Below are 22,324 nucleotides of genomic sequence, written 5' to 3'. Positions count from 1 at the left end.
ATCAGCTAATGAATCATTAGGCAATGTTAATCTAAATTGTATTCCTTATGATGTGAGGTTAGGAAATTGTGTTTGATATACGGCATGTGCAGAACAGAATAAACACGAATAGAAGAAGGTAAAGTGTTTGAGACATTAATTAATGAAGGCCAAATTAGCTGATAATTTAGAGCGGCTTTGCAATTAATCAAAAGACAATGTAAGCTGAGCTGGTATCAGACAGATATAAACATCTCAATACCTGAAATATTTGATTCCATTAATAATTTTCTACTTGACCCAATGAAAGTCAGTCTTCTGAATTACAATCCCAGTCTGGATGCTGATTCAGGGCGGTTTGCTTTAAAGCAAAGCCGCACATTTCACGATGGATTATATCTGAAATGAAGTGATACCATTCCGAAACTTTCGATGCCCTGGGAGAAACATCATCGCTTTCCCTCGACAAATATCAGCAACATTTGTATCCTTTATCTTCTATCTAACAAACAGTAACCAAAGGGAATAAGAAAGTCTTGCATTTACGCAATGCTTTTGAGAACCTCAGCGTATGTCAAATCGCTTTACAGGCGATGAAGATTTTTTAAGATAAATATATAATCACCATTGTAGTGCAGGGAAACGCGACCATTAATTTGCACACAGCAAGATCCAACAAACTCTACTGCGATGAATCACCAGATAATCTGTTTTGGGATGCTGACTGAGGGATAAATATTGGCTCTGGACACGGGGAGATCGCGCCAGATCTTCAAAAAAAAAATTCACGAGAGCGTTTAGGTCCATCTGGAATTAATTGGACATTGTCCACATGTGTGGCGTTTATCTGGATTGTAAATACAACAGAAATTCAAGTTTAAACTAAATGTGCTTTGTAAATATGGTATCTAATCCCAAGCAATAAATCGCCAATAAAACCAGGTTTGTTTGGGGTACACGGATTACCAATGGTTAATAATGGTTTACACACCTGGACTCAGACAGGAAAAAAGAGGAGGAGTCAGGCTGTTACTGGGGGAGGAGAGTTGACTCCCATTCTCCAGCCCTCTCTCTCACATTTGGATCCAGCAATATAAATAACGGGGCGGTTCAGCTCCAGGTCCAACCATCCGTAGCCACTACTGCGACGGAGAGACACGTTCCCAAGTCAGTTATACCCAGAGGCTGAAGGATGCTGTCTGCGCTGTGGCTTAGCTTCTTAATGGCTTGTTTCCCCTGTAAGTATCCCTGACTGTATGGTTATACAACAGAACTCTGCTTATTGTCTGATGTAAATTTATATTCATTTACTGGATTGTTATCTAATGAAATTACATTTCTTTCAACATTTACAGATGTCCGATCTGATATTGTTCTGACCCAGTCGGCTCCTGTGACAAAAAAGCCCGGCGAATCCCACAAAATATCATGTTCGGTGAGCGGATACAATCTGGACAGCTACTATATGAGCTGGGTTAAACAAGTTCCTGGGAAAGGGCTGGAGTGGCTCCTTGCTTACAATACTCCGTCCAATACCAAGTATTACGCGCCTGGAGTCGAAGGTCGAATCATCCCTTCAAGAACCTCACCCACAACGTATATTGAGATTAAGAATCTGAGACCAGAAGACACCGCCATCTATTACTGTGCAAGACACTCACAGCGACCTGAACAAGTCCAGAGCTCGTACAGAAACCGATGGACAGTAATTGCAGTGAATCACAGGTCAGTGTTAGTTTAAAATATATCAAGCGATATGTTTCAACCTCGACTGGAAAGCTGTATTTCCTAAAGCTATCAACGAAACCAATTAAAAAAACACAATTAAAAAAATTCAAGTAAGCCTGTACAGATATTCAGCATGGCTAATGGTTAGAATGTCCGCAATTGACGACCAGGTGCCACATATGAATGGGGATCATATTAGCCCAAAGCTCTACCCTGAGTAAAACTCATGGGTGGGTTACAATTAAAATCTGCAAACCTTTTGTTGACTGAATTATTATTATTTTTTTTTAACTTTTGCTGCAATCAATTGAGTGAGAGAAGTATTTGTGCGGGTTTGTGTCACTGTGGTACTACAGTGGGTCACGGTGCTGTGTATAGCGAGCTCCTCATACAAAAACCCCAGAGAGGGAGCATGCTCAAATCTGTGATCAGTATCACAGCAGGAATGTCAAAGAGAACAAAAATTACCTAAAAATAATGGTTAGAAGTAACACTGCATTGAAAGAAATGTGTAAAAGCGTTGATTTTATTAGTTTTGATTGTCATTCTAAAGAGGGGAACATATGTTTGAGGTGTATTTTGATCAGCTTTATAAACATAATGACGAGTACTAACTGAAATATCTGACTGACATATTCCTCGAGGATTCCGAATCAGGTTTCTGAGACCGCTGTGGATTTGAATCTCTGTATTTCGCATTTTACAGTCCACCACTGTTTCTGACATGGTGCGTCTCACAGTGATACTGGGGGGCACAGCCGTTACTGTTAATGCAAAAAACCTCATCGAGGCTAATTGATTGCATTTGGTCAATGCATTTTTTCTTACAATACAACTATATTAAACAAAGCCCTATCTGTGCCTGGAACTCCACAATTGACACGTTTCAAGAGGTGCTAAAGTGTTAGTTATTAAATCATTGGTTGCTGATTTCAATGCATGATCATCAGTTACTCTGTGAAATACAAATAAAACAGTGTAATTTATAAAGTTTTAAAAAATATTTCACAATTTTACTTTTTTGATAAAGCCGACCATGATTTTACTTTGCTTCTCGGTTCGTAACATTTAAATTAATACTGAATTTCTCCCCTTGTGTGCAGAACTGGTTATTGTGTGACCCAGACCAGCAAATGTAACACTGTGACTATCCTGACTACTGGGGCCAAGGAACCATGGTGACGGTGACTGCAGGTAAGAAACATGCCTTCTTTCTGTGCTGTTGAATTTGCTTCGTTGTTTCACATTTCTGTTTATTTTAGTCATTAATGTTTTAAACGAAACTTTGCATTCTGTGTTTACAATGTTTCATTTAATTACGCTGCAAAGGGATTGAACAATTCTTCTGCTTCTCGGCAAAAAAAAAGCTATGGGAGTTTTAAGGACTTGTTTGAGTGATTTGCCTTTTATCTGCTGATGAGGATTTGTGCCTATCTTACTTTAAATGCATGAGTTTTGTTATATAGTTTGGTGTTTCTACGATGTTTAATCTCGGTGACATCTGATTGCTGCAAGTTTTCTAATCGACTGAAAACATTGTGTTTAAAAGTGTTGGAAATAAGATTGTAGACAGGAAACCGAGTGCTATCGAGGTCAAAAAGTCATTTTAAACTATGGGTTTTAAAATAAATGTTTGTCATTTTTATTTGTGTTAACTGCGCTGAAAAATATCAATATCATGTTGACGAATGTTCATCTTAAATAAGTGAAATGCTACCATAACTAAGAACAACACAGTTAACACTGGGTCAGGTTTAAATGAAAACAACTTGAAACACTAAAATGCAGTAATATCGCCCGATATTGTTAAATAAATCGTGAAAATCAACAGAATGCATTAAACATGATCCATCGAAATACAATTATTCTGCCATTGTTTCATATTTCTGTTTATTTTAATAAATGACTTGTTCAATGAAAGGCGATTTCGTACGATGTATTCAGGTTGACTTGAAATGTTGCATCTGATTCTGCTGAAAGGACTTAGGTAATTAATCAGTTGTTGGATTCAGCCCCTCTGTGTTGTGATTTGGTGTTAAGTGCTGAGGAGAGTATATGCCTGGGTTACTTTGAACAGTTAAAGCTCGTGGACCTGTTAGGTGATTCTACAACGTGTAATGTCGATCACATCTGCTTAAACCATTATGAAGGAGGGTTATAGTTACAAAGCAGGCAGGCTTTTTAATAAATATTGATAGATGTATTGATGCATTTTTATTTCAGTGCTAATTGCAGATTCAACAATTAATATTTTGTTTCCGATACTCCTATTTAATACTTGAGGTAATAATGCAATGTTAAAGCAGCGAATTTTAACTGTGATGGGGAGTTAAATGAATATAACTCAAACGGCTATAATGCGGCAATATTTCCCAAGATTACAACAATAAAAAATAGTATCGATGAACATTTAGCAGATAATCTGTGCTATCCACAACCCTGCTGCAAATCCCAGCACAATTAATAGCAGCCGGACAAATGCAAAGGTTCCAGCAATTTCCATTGTTTTTTTTTAATGTAATACACACTGATCGCACTGCAGTGTTTAGTTCAAACAGGGATTTTAAATTAATTGGTTCCTCCCTGTTTTACGCAAGTTGAAAGGTGCAAATTAATTATCAATATTAAATGCATTTTGTAAATTGCAGCTAGCTAATTTAATATATTTGCCGGGTTGCTGAACCTCTGCTGTGCAGCCAAACAGCGTTGTTCCTTCAATTTTAGACCATTATCACTAAGCCAATTTTAAACAGTTTGCAGTTAATGAATTGCTCAATGATTCTATTCAAAATCAGAGAAAGTTCTCCAGGCTGGAGATGGACAAACATTGCAATTGAAGCAGGTTGGCTTAATTATAAATGTAACTTCTGAATTGAAGAACAACAACCAATCTTGCAAAGCTGTGAGATATACGGGTTGAATTAAATGGAAGCTACCTTTAATTCTTATTAAAATCGTTGTTCTTTTTGCTCGTTGAATTTCAGTGACTCGGGTGATGCAGAGGAATTGTTATCTCTCAGTTCTGCATTGATGGTTGTGGATCTTAATTTCAATAAGCAGCATTATATATTTAACAAGAAAATGCTGAAAAAGTACTCAGCAGGACTGGCAGCATCTGTCCATGGAGAAGCAGAGATCTGAAGAAGAGTCATACCGATTCGAAACGTTAACTCTGTTTTTCTCTCAACTGATGCTGCCAGACGTGCTGAGTTTTTCCAGCATTTTCCGTTTTTATATCAGATTCCCAGCATCCGCAGCATTTTATTTTCATTATATATTTAAAACACATTTACGTGCATTGTGTGGATTACCGGAGTGGTATATCGAAGCTTGGCTGTATTATTATCTAGGGGAGGCTCCGAAAATGGCGACAAACTGCCAGGGCTACATTAATTATTAAAAATAAAACTGCTGTTGAAATGTGGGATGATATTTAAACTCCGGAGTCCTGCTTTAGTGACTAGAGGATATTGCAATCCATTTTTTATTACCGATTTGAGTACCCGGATAGTGTTTGAACAATGTTAAGCTACCCACTTATAAATCTATCATGTGAAATACACGTTTAGAACAGAAAAGCTTTTATGTCGTGCCAACATAGTCACAAACATGAAAAGCTTACACGGGTGTAGGTATAGGAGCACATTCTTATAAATTTTAGATAATCTTTATTTATTAAAAGTAAAATAATATATTTGTCCGAATGTGTATGGAATTATTTGTTTAATTTAAGAAATGTCACCTTAATTTAATTAAGCCTATTATCAACAAGAGACAAATCAGAAGAAGAATAAAATTATCAACTAATTTGACATAATAGGGTAAAATATCAACAACGCGAAAATAGAATCTAAGATCAGTGCAAATTCATTACAAAAAATCTCTCAAATGTGCTGTGCTGAGTCCAGGATTAAAGTAGAAACTCATGGTTGGAGAATTTTAAAAATTATTTTCAATTAACTTGGAAAAAAAACATGTTTCTTACTCAACTGCCTTCAGCTCCATTGGATGTTGCTGTACAATTTAATGAATTACCTTCCTGTTTTGCCTCAGCAGTTTCAATGGTTACACATAATTCTGAAATTATGTCAGTGAATAATCGGAGTTCAGTTTAAATATCTCCCGATTTGTTAAATTCTTGCTCTGTTACAATGTCCCTGTTATAGGCATAAATTACACTCAATGTAAATTATTTTGATGTACCTGTTCTCAGCCAAACTAACTCTAAGGCTGTTGTGAAAACTGTACACAGACAGGGAGAAATTGCTGGAGCTTTTCAATTTAGAATCAGCTCAATTTCAGAGAAGTGACGTGGTCATAAATTTACAAAAGTTTTAATCTATTCAAACGGATTAATGGATACTGGAGAAGTCTATCTTTAAGAGAATGATTTTTGCATTGTTTACATCTGTTCTGTTTCTAACTGTGTTGTCACTGTGTGAGAATCAGGCGCCTCCTGGCTGGTTGTGAACTTTCTGGTTCATTCTCCTGTATTTCAGGGAATTAATTTCGATCCATTTATTTAAGAAGTTTGTATCTCGGAGAAAGGTACAAATCTGTCCTTAAGTTTGAGAAGCTGTCTCAGAATTAAGATCAGTATCCCAGTTTGTGGAATTCAGAAGGAATGCAAAGTGTAGAAAGATATTTTATCTGTTCAGTGTTTGTTGTATCAGAGCCGGGGTTTGTTGGTGGTCCAGTCTAAATGCAAGTTTTAACGAACAGTACAGAATAGAGGGTGTTTTAGAATGCATCCCACCATTACTATTCCGGAAATACAACGCTTCACAGGACTGTGCAAATAGAGTTTTAGTATAATTCAACTGTTCTGTATCTGACATGAGAATGTTGGCACTGTCAATGTTCAAGGAACTTTAATCAGTATCAAGCATATTGAGTGCTCCGAACTAGATATGCAAAAGTAAATGATTCAATTCCTCCAATGAAGTAGCAGATCGTTAATTTAAGTACATTTCATTCGAAAAAAAAGCCAAGTTTGTGATGAAGGGATGATGGTTAAACATTTTCAATATCAGATAATAATTGAATCAGATTGACCTGATCTAAAGCACAATTTCAGGACAGTTAAATGAACTGACTGTAACGTTACCTTCTGCGATATAATCGAATCTGGAAAGAAATTGTGCAACTTAAGTGGACAGTATAGTGCCTTACTCAGTGTCTCATACAAACTACGGTGGGAATGAAAGCTAGAAAAATATGAATTTAACTTAATTCAATGCAGAACCCGATCCCAAGTGTCCTAACGGTATTTGATGAACTATCATAGAGGCAGTTTTACTCTTGTTCTAAGGGCTTTACTAGGGCTGTGGGTTTGATGTGGAAATTCAATGTTCTTCTCTCGTGTATCTAATCAGTGCAGTCCGTGAACTGTGAACATTTGATTGTGCAGTGTAGATGTATCACCTTTTTCTGCCCATGTATCTATTCATGCATCCATTTTTCCATCCATCGATTGATCGGTCTATCTATCTATCTGTCTGTATGTCTGTCTCTCTCTGTCTCTATCTCTCGATCAATATCTCTTTATCTCTCTATCTATCCGTCTATCTATGTATCTATCTATGTATCTATCTATCTATCTATCTATCTATCTATCTATCTATCTATCTATCTATCTATCTATCTATCTATCTATCTATCTATCTATCTATCTATCTATCTATCTATCTATCTATCTATCTATCTATCTATCTATCTATCTATCTATCTATCTATCTATCTATCTATCTATCTATCTATCTATCTATCTATCTATCTATCTATCTATCTATCTATCTATCTATCTATCTATCTATCTATCTATCTATCTATCTCTTTGACTTTCTATCTCTTTAACTTTCTATCTATTTAACTTTCTAGCTCTTTAACTTTCTATCTCTTTAACTTTCTATCTCTTTAACTCTCTATCTATCTATCTCTTTAACTCTCTATCTATCAACCGATCTATCTATGATTAAAATGGATTATTTGTAAACATCATTGAAGATTGGCAATTTTGGAGAGTTAATTCGGAATTGTGATTGGCCGAAAGCCAACCGTCCATGCTATCAAATAGTCTCATTGAACAACTCTGGGTCATGCTTTATAAAAGTGCTAAAAGTTTGTCTGTAAGTAATGAAGCTAGTCAATCCACCGGTCGGAGTTACATGATCTTTAGAGAAAATGCTGCCAAGCATCATCCAAGTTTATCCCCTGAAAACAGCAACATGTTGATCAAGAAACTAGAATAGGTTCGTGTAAAAACCCTTCTGGCCCACTGATGTCCTTCATGGAAGATAATCCGCCATCCTGGCCCAGAGATAGCTAAATGTTGCTGCATTAAAATAGTCATTTGCTGGTGATAAGAGGTTGATAGTAAAATACTTTAAGCGAGAGCTCAGTGGAAATAATGTGCAAGGGTCTAAAGTGAAAGTGTTTGAGGAATGATTGATGTTTTCCTCAAAAGAGGAGCAAGAGCTGGAGGAAGCCCAGGTTACAATATCCCTTATTTAACTCGCAATTATGTGGTCTCATGGGCAGTATTTCCCTTTTCCGACTTGTGCCTCATTTTTTTTACAAGACTGGCCATCATGGGGGCGTGTCCCGTCGGGCATATCAACTCCTAAATGCAGTTTATGACCAGAGTATTTTGGAAATAAATGATACCAATATTAAACTTCGAACAATTTGCTTATTTCATAAGCACAAATAAAATTCTTAACTTGTTCAATTGACTCTTCATTCCCAGCGACACCGTCTCCCCCCACCCTCTACGCTCTGCTCTCCTCCTGTGAACAAGCAAACACTGCCGGCTCCGTGACCTACGGCTGTTTGGCTGCGGACTACTCCCCCGAAATCACCAGCGTTTCCTGGAAGAAAGATCAAGAGACGATCACAGCTGGATTGAAGACTTACCCATCAGTGCTGAACAAGAAGGGGACCCACACCCTGAGCAGCCAGTTAACCATCACCGAATCAGAGGTGGGAAGCAGCACAATCTACTGCGAGGTTCGACGGAGCGACTTGGTCTGGGTGAAGGAAATGCCAGGTTCGTGTTGTGGGATGCACAGGGCGGCAGGGCCGGGGCTGGGTGAAGGGTAAACGTGGTCAGCAAATGAGTTATGTTCAAATTCTGCATCACATGGGTTAGAATTGAGTGAGAGTATTGTGTATAGTTCAGGTGCCCATATCACACTTAGTGTATTGTGGATACCTGTATTCTCCACATCACACTTAGTGGATTGCGCAGAGTTCTGGCCTCCACATCACACTTAGTGTGATATGGACAGCTCTGGTCTCCACATCACAGTTATTGCACTGTGGACAGTTTTGTTCTCCACGTCACAACTTAGTGTACTGTGTAGAATTAAGGTCTCCACATCACAATAGGTGTACTGTGTACAGTTATCCCCTCCATATCACGCCGAGTACACTGTATGTAGTTCTGGTTTTCACGTAAGGAGAATGCTACAGAGGCGTCACAATAGGAGCTAAACTACTTACAAGGACAATACCAGAGCTGATAGATTACTTCTGTCAAGTAACAGTGAATAGGCTGGTGGTCATTTCTCTACAAAATAAAAATCTGTGGTGTGACCGAATAAAGGTCCTCAGACTTCTGAAATAATTTGATAGACTACACAAGAATTAGAGCTCATGTTTACAACAGAATGTTAAAAAAAAACAATTGGCAAATCTGAATCTTCTTTACACCAAGGATGAGCAGAATGTGGGACTTCTTGTAGGTGAGACGTTACTGAGACCCTGTTCAGGGGAATCTTAATAGATACATGAGGGAGATTGTAAAGAAGGTGGTTTTTATACTGCAAGATGAAGTAGAGCGAGAGGAAGTTCTTGTGGATCCTACAGTCCAGCATTGAACTATGGGGCCGGCTGGCCTGGTTCTGTCCTGTGGATTTTATGTAAATAGTTTTACAGTTTTTAATTGTTTGGTTTGAAGCAAAATTATTTCCAAATAATATGAATTTTCTTGCAGATATTGTGGTGCATCATCCAACTGTTCTCCTCACCGTGAGTCCCAGTGACGAAATCACAAGCAGCAGATTTGCAACCATCGTCTGTTCAATCGTTGACTTCCGTCCAAATTCAATCAACGTGAAGTGGATGAAGAATGGACAGGCCATGGACTCGGGCTTCGTCACCTCTCCCGGCTTTGAAGTGAACGGGAACTTCTCAGCGACCAGTCAGCTGACAGTCCCCGCTGGGGACTGGTTCAGTCACACGCTCTATACCTGCCTGGTCACTCATAAAGGGGTCACTCAAAGCCGAAACATCACCAAACCTGATGGTAAGAGACACAACCCAAGAAATTTCAAGGCCATTCTTGGTGCCAATCTCTGTCCAAGCCAAGAATTATTTTGGAATGATTAAAATTCAGAGAATGTCTCCCATTTGCCAATTTGCCCGCTTGCGTTTCCTTCCAAAGGAAACAAAAACACACTGAAGTAATCCTATCATTTACACAGCGTCTTTATCAGCATCAGATTGTCCTAAAACACTTAACAGTCAATGAATGACCGTGAAAATGTGCTCATTGTCGTAAAGTAGAATATTCAGCAGAGATTTGCTGTACAACAGTTTCCTATAAACTGGGACATGATGCTGACTGGATTTATTTATTTATTAATTGATTTCATTCTGTATGTTGAGGGACACATGTTGTCCAGCAAACAGACACACTTTAGCTAGTCATTTACATTTTTTTTTCCAGATTTCCAGCAATATTTGGACTTTAGAACTAAATAACATTATTGGTTTTGCTGCTGGGGATGGTTCAAAGTAACTCAGGAGGGGCGTAGGAACAAGGAGTGAATGTCAGAGAGTAATACCAGGGTGCATGGAATTCTCGGAGAGGCAGCTAACACTAAAAGAGGGTATGGTCAGTTAATAGATGGAGTCAGGAGAAGGGAGCATGCAATGAAGCCTAAATCAGCGTTACATTGCATGTGTGTGAATGCACGGAGTATAGTTAATAAAATTTGGGAGTTACTGTCATAGATTGTCTTGTGGGATTATGATGTTAGGGCGATAACGATAAGCTTAAGGAAGGGCAAAATTGGGTGTTAAATATTCCTGGTTACAAGATGTTCAGAAAAGACAGCAGAGGGCATAGAAACGGGGTGGGGTGGTCGTGGCGTTTTTGGTTAAGGAGGATATTGCAATACTGGAGAAAAAAATGTGTCAGGCGATTCAAGGACAGAGCCAATTTGGCTGGTGCAAAGGAATAAGAAGGGTGCAATTACATTGCTGGGTGTAATGTGTACACCGGAATAGCCAGTGGGAAGATAGAGAGGAGCATGGAAATAACAGAGAGGTTTAAACATCATCGAGTAGTTATAATGGAGGGGGGAGGGGTTCATTACCCGAATATATACTGGGATAGTGGTACCGTAAGGGGCAGTGAGGGAGCAGCATTCCTAGATTATACTCTGGAGAATTTCCTACAGCTGTGTGTGTCCAGTGCAAGAAGAAAGGAGGCACTGCCTGACATCTTGGGAATGAGGTGGGCCAAGTAAATAAATTGACAGGAGGGGAGCATTTAGGGGACAGTGATCATTGTATCATAAGGTTTAGGATGACGGTGGAAAATCACATTGATCAATCCAGGGTAAGAATAGTCAACTTTCAGACAGCGGACTTCAATGGGGCAAGAATGGGGCTGGGCCTGATAGACTGGAACCAAAGGTTGGTGGGAAAAACAGTAGCTGAACAATCGGCTAACTTCAAAGGTGAGATGGTTTCGGCACAGTCAAAGTATGTTCCCTCAAAAGGGAAGGTCTGGAGAAGCCAATCCAGAGCTCACTGGATGGCAATGGGGATAGAAATTAAGTTAAGGAAGAAAGAATGTGCTTACAGCAGATGCCGGGTAGCAAATACATTTGAGAACCAAGCTGAATACAGAAGGTTCAGAAGGGATGTGTAAAAGAAAATACGAGAAGCAAAGAGGGATAATGAAAAAAGACTGACAGCTAACATAAAAGGAAATCCCAAAGTATTCCATAAGCATATGAATGGTAAAAGGGTTGTAAGAGGAGGAATAGGCCGATTAGGGATCAAAAAGGAGATTTACACATAGAGGCAAGAGGCATGGATGAGGTGTTAAATGAATACTTTGCAGCTGTCTTTACCTACGAGGTAGACGTTGCCCAGGCCATGGTGACAGAGGAGGAAACTCAGTCACTAGAAGGGTTTAAAATTGATAAGGAGGAGGAATTGCATCAGCTGTTGGCACTTAAAGTTGATAAGGCACCGGGACCGGGTGAGATGCGTCCAATAGAACTGAGGGAAGTGAGGGTGGAAATTGCAGAGACACTGACAATAATTTTTCAGCGTTCCCTGCATTTGGGGGAGGTGCTGGAGGACTGGAGAATTGCAAATATTACGCTCTTGTTCAACAAAGTTTATAAAAGTCTGCCCTGCAATTACAGACGAGTCAGTTTAACATCGGTGGTGTGGAAACTTCTGGAAACAATTATTCCGGATGGAATTAATATCATATGGGATAATGTAGATTGATTAGGAAGAGTCATCATGGATTTATCAAAGGGAAATCCTGTATAACTAACTTGCTGGAGTTTGTTCAAGAGGTAACAGAGATGGTTAATGAGGGCAAGGCCGTTGATGTGGTCTATATGGACTTCCAAAAGGCTTTCGATACAGTCCCACACCACAGACCTGTGAGGAAAGTTATAGATCATGGAATTAAAGGGACAATAGCTAAGTGGATAAATATTTATATATATAAATGATGTAGATCTTGGTTTGCAGGGGACAGTTTAAAGGTTTGTGGACGACACAAAACTTGGGAGAATTTGGGGAAATGTGAGGTCACACTGACAAAGCAGGCAGTCCCGGGCCTTAACAGTTGATGTTGAAGTTGGTACCTCTCACAATACAGTACTCGATCAGTACTACATTTCTGGTACCAGAAGCTACACTTGTGTTCAAACATCTGGAGTGGGGATTGAACCCATGTTCTTTCTGAATCCGAATCTCCCGGTGTCCAGGATTCCATCAACTCACAAAACACGGTGACATTTTGTTCAAAAGTTGGACAGTGAGTGAGGAGTCATTGGTTTTAGTTTTATCCGAAAATGATTGTTCATATTGTGAGTAGGATCGGTGTCTGCAGGCCTTTACTGGTAACTGCCCATGACTTAAATTCTGACAAAGATGTGCACTTTATTTCTGCTGCTGTTTTCAGATTGATCAGCGCTGATAGCAGCTTGCATCGTCTCGGCTGCATTCCTTTGAGTACAAAAGTCTCATGAGTGATCGAATTCCGGTGTTTCGGTTAATTAATGAAATTGGAAAAGGGGAGAAAGAGTTTAGTCCTCCAAATTAGACATAGAAACATTCTGGGGAAGGCGATTTTGGCAACATTTTCCTCACACTGTGAAATATTATCACTTTCATTTACCCCAAGAATTTCTGAGGCTGGGAATCAATTGACATTTCAAAAAAAGAGATTAACATTTTTTTTTTGAAAATGTTATCGCACGTGACAGAACGGGGTGGATAAATGGGGTTAAGGCCCACATTATTCTTACAGAGGGACTTAGAGAGCTGAATGGTCTCCTCCTGTGCAGTGAGCATTCTATCATTCTCTCATTCCTTGATTTCGGGGCGAGTGATAATCTGTCTATAAAACAAATGTACCTGAATTTATTCGCATTGTTGGACAGGCATTTGGTTTATCCAGTCCCAGTGGTTCTGGCTGGAAATACACATGGAATGTTATGGAGTCTCCCGGAATTATTGCAAGTCACTGACCTTCAAATAATGAAGGCGTTAACAAGGCAGCGGCAGGTCAAATAAATATTCCCGTCCTGAGAGTGAAAGCTGAAAACTGGGTTTATGATTCTGAAGATGATGTTTTGGTTGACATTCATTTCTGCTTCACAGTTTCCGACTGCACCGATCCCGTAATTACTCTACAGCCACCGCCAATAGAACAGGTCTTACTGGAGGCGACAGTGACCTTAACCTGCATCGTGAGTAACGCCCCTTATGGAGTCCTCGTGTCCTGGACACAAGAGCAGAAGCCTTTGAAATCAGAGATTGCTGTCCAGCCGGGAAAGGATCCTAACAGCGTGGTCAGCAACCTGAACATCTCAACACAAGCCTGGCTGAGTGGGGCTGAGTTCTACTGCGTGGTGAGCCATCAGGATCTGCCGACTCCTTTAAGAAATTCCATCCACAAGGAAGAACGTAAGTGGTGAGAATGAATCAATAAGTGAGCCAGTGTGCAAATTCCCAGTGTAAGTTTAAGAACCAATAATTAGTGTACAGTGCATTAATGAGCTAGTCTGATTGGTAATTCCACTAACTAAAATCCCTAGGCCCGTGCATGAAGCATTCCAGCAGTAAATTCATAAGTAGGTGAATGAACAAGAAACTGTACTGCAGGGTTTGATGATATAAGGTGGGAGGAGCTTGGTGTGCAGTTTAGACACCAGCACATAACCGTTCCGCCGAATGGCCTGTTACTGATGAAACTTTCCAGTCCAATCCCGCATATTCTCAGCGTAAATGATTGCATCCACAGCTGCTCCGAGCTAGAAAGCCGGTCAGACCCTAAAGTGGAAAATGGAGATCTTGAAAAGTCAAAACAAAACACATTTCTCTCACATCTAACCACCGGTGTCATTGTCCCTGCAATTCTCCAGTTTTTTTTTGACATTTATTGTAAATTTTTTGCAGCTAAATATCCGCGGGAACCATCCGTCTCTGTCCTCCTGCCCCCGGCTGAAGATGTCTCCGCTCAGAGATTCATCTCCCTCAGTTGCTTAGTGAGAGGTTTCTCCCCCCGAGAGATCTTCGTCAAGTGGACCGTCAATGACAAGCCGGTGAATCCTGGAAACTACAAGAACACCGAGGTGATGGCGGAGAACGGCAATAACTCCTTCTTCATGTACAGCCTGTTATCCATTGCAGCGGAGGAGTGGGCCAGCGGCGCTTCTTACTCCTGTGTGGTGGGACATGAAGCGATTCCTTTGAAGATCATCAACAGAACGGTTGATAAATCCAGCGGTAAACCGAGTTTTGTGAACATTTCCCTTGCACTGATGGACACCGTTAATTCATGTCAATGAGAATCTATCGCTTAGATTTCTTACGCTAGTAGAAATAATAAAGTATTTTCCTCCAATTATGAATTAAATACACAGCCACTTAATTAATTGTGTTTTCCAGTTTTGCTAATGTTGGACCTGTTTAGTTGATGTCGGGAATTTACAGATCTCAGACCCGAGTCTTGTACAATCAGTGCCCCCAGCTCAGATACACTCTGGGTTAGAGACAGAATAATTCTCATCCATTACAGAATTCTGCAAAGTTACTTCACCAACTTGCCCCTCGCTGAGGTGAATTCTGACAATGTCCCATTTCCCACAGGCCCACACAGCAGCAGCATTTAGATCCCGTTGTTCCTGCTTCATTTTTCGTCCATCGATTCAAACTTCTACCAGCTGGAAGTTGCCGCATCGCACCCACTGGGAACTGAAGTGAGGGTCACACGGGAAGGTGAATTGTGTCTCCACTTAGCCAACATAGAAAGGGGGGAGGGCATTAGTTAACGCAATGTACCTGCACCTCCCCAACAGAGACAACCGGAGAGGAAATTGTTTAGCCAACGAGAGGGAGTGGAGGGCGGATCATTAACTTGCTAAAAACCCAGTCCCAGAGCAGAGGGTTTAGAATTGAACAGCTGTCTGTGATATGGGTTCAGATACAAGGCGGCTTCTAGCTTCCTGCGCTCAGATTGCAATCTTCAATCATGGCAAACATAGTGCAACATGATGTTTTGAAATGATTTTCAATCTCTTGTTCTTGTAAATCACAAGTTGCCGGTGATTTTTCATAATCCAAATCAGAACTGCTGATTCCATCCTTCCTGTGTTCCTGGTTCTGTTTCTAATGTGTCTGGGGTCCTTCTGTTTAATTGTTGCATTCTATCGCTTGATGTCACATTGAATCCCACAGAAAATACATTCATACACAGAATGGCGAATAGTGTTCTCAATCGATCAGACCTTCACGGTCAGGGCACGTTATTGATGCTCAGCGATGTGTGGAACAATAATAATAAAAACACATACAACACACTGACACAAGTTCATAAACACATACACACACAAACACACACACACAGGAAAAGACACATTCATACATGCCCTGGCACGAGATCACACACACACACACACACAAACTCACACGCACATACAGAAACACACACAAACACACATACATACTCACACACACACACTGACAGGAACAGTGCAAACACAGTAGTACATAACAAAGCACACACAAACACATACACACACACACACACACACAGAGTCTCACACACACACAAATGCACACACACACATTTACACACACGCAAACATACATAAACAAGCACACACCTCCACACACAAACACACACAGACAAAGACAGACACACACACACACCTTGGCACAAGATCACACACACACAGAGACTCTCTCTCACACACACACATATACACATACAGACAAAGACAGGCTCACACAAACCCTGGCACAAGATCACACACACACACACACACACACACACACATACACAACAAAGGCACACACGCAATCTGACACAAGATCTCTCTCTCTCTCTCACAGAAAAACACACAAAGCAACACAGAGACAGAAACACACGCACACACAAGCAGTGACAGGAAAATGTACACTCACTAGTACGTAAAATACACACACACACACACACAAACACACACACTTACATACACACACATACACACGCACACACACTGACAAAGACAGACTCACACACACCCTGGCAAAATATCACACACAGACTCACACACACACAACAAAGACACACACCCAATCTGACACCAGATCTCTCTCACCCTCTCTCACAGACAAACACACAGAGACACACACATGCACTGAAACCAAATTGCATACACACACGTAGACAAAGGCAGGCACACACACACACACACACAAACATGCACACACACATACACAAACACACACACACACACACACACTGGATCATGCTCACATGCCCGAACAAATCAACACAAACAGACATACACACATGCAGACAAAAACATGCAGATAGACACAAACACAATCACACACACACACACACACACACACACACACACATACATAAACAAGCACGCACATCCATACACACACACACACACACACACACACACAAACCCCACTGGATCATGCACACAAACCCGAACACATAAACACGGGCTGACATACACACAGTGAGGTAAAAACACTCAGACAGGCACAGATGCACACACACACACATACGTAAACAAGCACATGCACACACACACACACACACACACACACACACACACAGGCATTGGCACAGACATGCACACACACACACGCACTTACAGACACACAAACACATGCATATACGAGCACACATACAGTTATACACAGACATACACACATTCGGGCACACATGCAGGCAGACAGACAGACAGACACACACACACGCACACGCATCCATTGGATCATACACACATACCCGGACACGTAAATACAGACTGACATTGACACGGACAGACAAACGTAAACAGACAGACACAGAGTCACACATGCATGCATACATACACACACACATGCACACACACACACACAAACATACATAAGCAAGCAAACACATCGACACACACACACACACATTCACACACACACACACACTCGGATAGACACACACACAGGCATTGACACAGACATGCGCACACACACACACTCACAGACACACACACACATGATTAACGAGCACACATACAGGCATACACAGACATACATGCATTCGTGCACACAGGCAGGCAGACAGACACACACGCATAAACCCACCAACTGGATCATGCACACTTGCCCGAACATATACACACAGACTGACATTGACACAAACAGACGAAAGCACAAAGCCAGACACAATGGCATCACACACACACACACACACACACAACCACACACACCCCACTGGATCATGCACGCATATCCGAGCACATAAACACAGACTGACATACACACAGACACACAAAAGCACAGAAACAGACACAGAGGCACACACACACATGCACAAGCATACGTAAAAAAGCACACAAATCGACATACACACACACACACATTCACACACACACACACATTCGGATAGACACAAACACACAGACATTGACGCAGACATGTGCACACACATGCAATTACAAACACATACACACGCACACATGCATAAACGAGCTCACATACAGGCAAAACAGAGGTACACTTATTTGGGAACACACGCAGGCAGACAGACAGACAAGCACACACACAAGCACACACGCACACATACATACATAAAGAGGAACACACACTCACACACATCCAGACACAAGATCACACAAACACACACACATGCACGCACACACACACACACACACACAAACACACACACGCACACACAAGCACACACAATCACACAGGCATATACACAAACCCGCACGCATGTATACACACAAACACACATACACACAAACACATGGACGCATACACACATATACAAAATGAGTCACACAATCAAAACACACAAAGACACATGTAAACGCACACCTCCCCACACTGATAAATATACACACACAAACACACACACAGGCAGAAGATCACACACACATACAAAAATACACAGGCACACAGAAACACACACACACACAGGTTCATACATAGGCACGGGGAAAGAGGCACACGTACACAAACATGTGCAAGCATGCATACACTCGTAGACAGACACATGCGCACACACATAAACATACATACACAAGCACAAGCATACATATACACACAAACCATCACACAGACGCATATACACAGAACCACACACACACAAACACACACAAATGCACATGCAAACACAGACCCTCACAATGATAAACATGCACAGGCATACACACACAAACCAACCCACACACACAAATACACACACACACTCACAAGAGCATACATATACATCGAAAATATGCAGACATGCAAACTCTCAGTAACACACCACACATATGCACAGATGCAAGCTCACACTCAGAAATATACACCCACTCTCGACAAACAAAGACACACAGAGAGAGACATGCGCACACACACGCAGGCACCTGAAAACGCAGATACTCTCTCACACACATGCAGTCACAGTCACACACATGCAAACGTGTGTGCGCAAGCACACACAAACACACATGCATAGATACACACAACAGACACAATTGCAGATATACACAACCCCATAAGCAGACTCAGACAGGACCTGTAAGCACATACATGAACTTGTTCATTACAATGCTTCAACGAGCACAACAATATAGATTTAACGACACACTATCATACACAATAGTGCACATGCATAGGCATTTCTACAAACACATTAAAATTGACACACGGGCACACAAACAAATAAATGAACAAACAGAAACATTTTGACAAACATAGAACAAGAAACAACTATGAATATATTCACGCACTCACAATAAAACAAACACATATAAACACACGCTTTAGTAAACACAGACACGTAAACATACATTAACACATAGCTAGAAACATCCATGAACACATAAAGGCACGCCTCAACATATTCACACGCTCATGGGGGCACAATCATTAACATATCAAACATAGAACATAAAAAGGCACAATATCAGATATATTAACAGGCATGGTCGTAAACAAACTCTTTATCACAAACATTAATAAGTGAACATAAACAACAACGCATATAAACACATTGATACACACTCATTAACAAATTTACAAACAAACTGATACACACTCATTTACGAATGAACAAACATACACACAAAGGCGGGCCACACTTAAATAAGAATATCAACGCTCATGCCACAGGAACACAAACATCAACACTCATACAACATGGCACACAAAAACAGTTAAAGGCAGAGCAAGAGATACTCGTGCACATATACGCAAATATTTAAAAAGCACAAAGGCAAATGCCAGGCTACAGACGAAAGTCAATTTGAAATGCACCTTTTTAATGGACACATCTTCCAAAAATTGCTGGGAGCACATAAAGACCCAGGAGACACGCTGAAGCAATGTTCTTAATAATAAACTGATTTAAGTTAATTATGTCCCAAACATCACCACCACAAATAAACAAACAAGATCAAAATTCACAAAATATATCTAACAGAGTTCAGAGTCTTGGAATTAATACCTATCAGTACCTATCATTAAAATAATTGTTATCAATTGGTAAACCTCCTGAATTTTCCATCATAATATAATCCAGTGATAGGTCGTACTAAATTGATCCAAATGAACTGGTATCGAAGGGAAAAAAAACTCGTTTTCCAATAGAGGCAGGATGAGAAATGTAAAGTGAGAACAGCTGTTGAGTTAGTAACAGACAGAGATTGTTGAGAGTCAATTATTCATTGATAGATATGCATTGAATATTTAATTACTGAAGCGATCAAAAGCTTCAGGAAGATAAAATAGAATTAATATATTTTAAAAAAAGTAAGACACCCTCGATTAATAAGAATGTAATTAAAATTTCTCGGTTATATCCCTGTAGATTCCACAGACCGCATCTGGATTGAAGACAATGAGGACGATAACGGGAACATCTGGACAACTGCTTCCACATTCATCGTCCTGTTCTTCCTGAGCATTTTCTACAGTACTGCCGTCACTCTGGTGAAGGTGAGAAGATACAATCCACTAACACTACAATCTGACTGAAGCGGTTTGAAAATTTTCTAAATATTTGAACAATTAAAAACTATAACATAAATGCACCAGATCATAAACATCTGCTTCATTATTTTCTCCCTCTTTTACAGATCAAGTGATCGGTTGAATTTGGACCCCGTAGCCTTTCCTCAGCTGTTCATTAAGATCTCTGTATTCCAATTTAAAATATGTTAACTTAGTGATCCTGAATCTGTAACCGAACCTGTAACAGTATTTCCGTTTACCTGTATGAAATGTGCGAGATGATAATGGTTGTAATGTAATTGAAGCATCTAAGTTCCTTAGAGTTAGGATTTCAATTGTAATTAAGTAACTTTTCTCATTCCTTATTCACTATTTCCCCCTTCCCTTTCCGATAAGCCGCTGTTTTCTCTTTCTGATCTATGTTCCAGTGGTACATACAGTTTACCAACTCAAAGCGCATGTGTTCTATTCCCAACGTGACCCCAGTCATTATATTCATTTCTGTTAACTTTAAAATAAACTTTCCTGTAAAATATTCTCTGAAATTACTAATAAATCTGGAATGAAAAGTGTACTAGCTATGACTTTGCTGAATTCCTTTCTCCAAGACCCATCGACACCGTTCCATTTTCCCTATTACACATTTCTCACAGTTTTACCAGTCCTGTCTGGGATCTGTTTGCACCCAAGGCCCCATTAGGCTACCCATCGTCCCATCCGTGTAAGGAGACCTTTACCTCTGCCTGTTTCTGGCAATTGCCCGAGGCGGAATGATTGAACAGGGAGGGTCACCTCGGTGATTTCACTCTGGGCGGTCACAGTCACATGTCTGGCAATTCCAAACTGTAGGGTTCGGCTTCATCGGAGGCTGATAGACGACAGGAAATTGGAGCGGAAAACTTCCTTTACAATGCCCCATCAAACATTCCCATGCTTGGTGCAGCCGGGGTCAGAAACAGGGTAAAGATTCCTCTGCATTGTCTGATTAAACACTTTGAAGGTGGCGGTGCCACGGGCTAGATATATAACACAGGCAGAATACGGAGCACAAACCAAGGGGCATTTCTAGGGGCTGGAGCGCGTCTGGCACTGATATTTTATTAAGTACAAATCCTGCAAATTATTACAGAGCTTTAGGTCTATTGGACATACCGGGGGGTCAAAACGGCGAAAATACTCAAAGACGGGATTCAACGATATGCAGCAAGTAACCATGAACATGGGGCTTGTTCACAGATCCTGGGGCCGATCGGATACTGAGACACTAGCTTCGCATTTTCTCTTAAATACACAAACAGACACAGCCCGCACCTCGCCCTGCCCCACCCCTTTTCTGTTAAGCATATACACTGTCCTTATTCCGGTAAACACTCACTGACTCTCCACTTCCACCTTTTCTGTTAAATCCATTAGCCCTGTCATTCTCCCTTCTGCTTCGATAATGAACTGTCTCCCTGATCAGCTTATTCCCACTGATATCATCTCCCTGAACTAACTGAACATCACCCCAGGGATCCTCTTCCCCTGCTCAATTCCCTCTGATACCATCTCCTTGTTCTCACTGAACATCACCCCAGGGGTAAACACGAAAACGCTGGAAAGCTACTGCGGATGCTGGAAATCTGAAACAAAAACAAAAAATTCTGGAAAAATTCAGCAGGCCTGAGAGCATCTGAGGAGAGAGAAATAGCGTTGAAGTTTCGAGTCCGCCTGTAGAAGGGTCATAACGACTCGAAAAGTCCACTCTGTTTCTGCCTCCACAGATTCTATCAGACCTGCTGAATTTTTCCAGAATTTTTTGTTTTTGTTTCAGATTTTCAGCATCCGCAGTATTTTGCATTTATCACCCCAGGGATTTCGT

At 40.6% G+C, this 22,324-nt stretch overlaps 1 gene segment (V, D, J or C); it reads left to right on the top strand.

The window, feature by feature from the left end:
- Window positions 1-2,808: 2,808 nt before the first annotated feature.
- On the top strand, window positions 2,809-20,718 carry LOC144698262 (Ig heavy chain C region, membrane-bound form-like). The segment is given in 7 exon segments: window positions 2,809-2,901; window positions 8,456-8,755; window positions 9,704-10,015; window positions 13,633-13,938; window positions 14,431-14,760; window positions 20,321-20,448; window positions 20,589-20,718. Coding segments are annotated over 7 exon segments (1,404 nt in total).
- Window positions 20,719-22,324: the final 1,606 nt, after the last annotated feature.

This window comes from Cetorhinus maximus, chromosome 23 (genome assembly GCF_964194155.1).
Source record: "Cetorhinus maximus chromosome 23, sCetMax3.hap1.1, whole genome shotgun sequence".
In the NCBI taxonomy this organism is placed as follows: Eukaryota; Metazoa; Chordata; class Chondrichthyes; order Lamniformes; family Cetorhinidae; genus Cetorhinus; species Cetorhinus maximus.
This window is presented reverse-complemented; position numbering and strand designations above follow the sequence as displayed.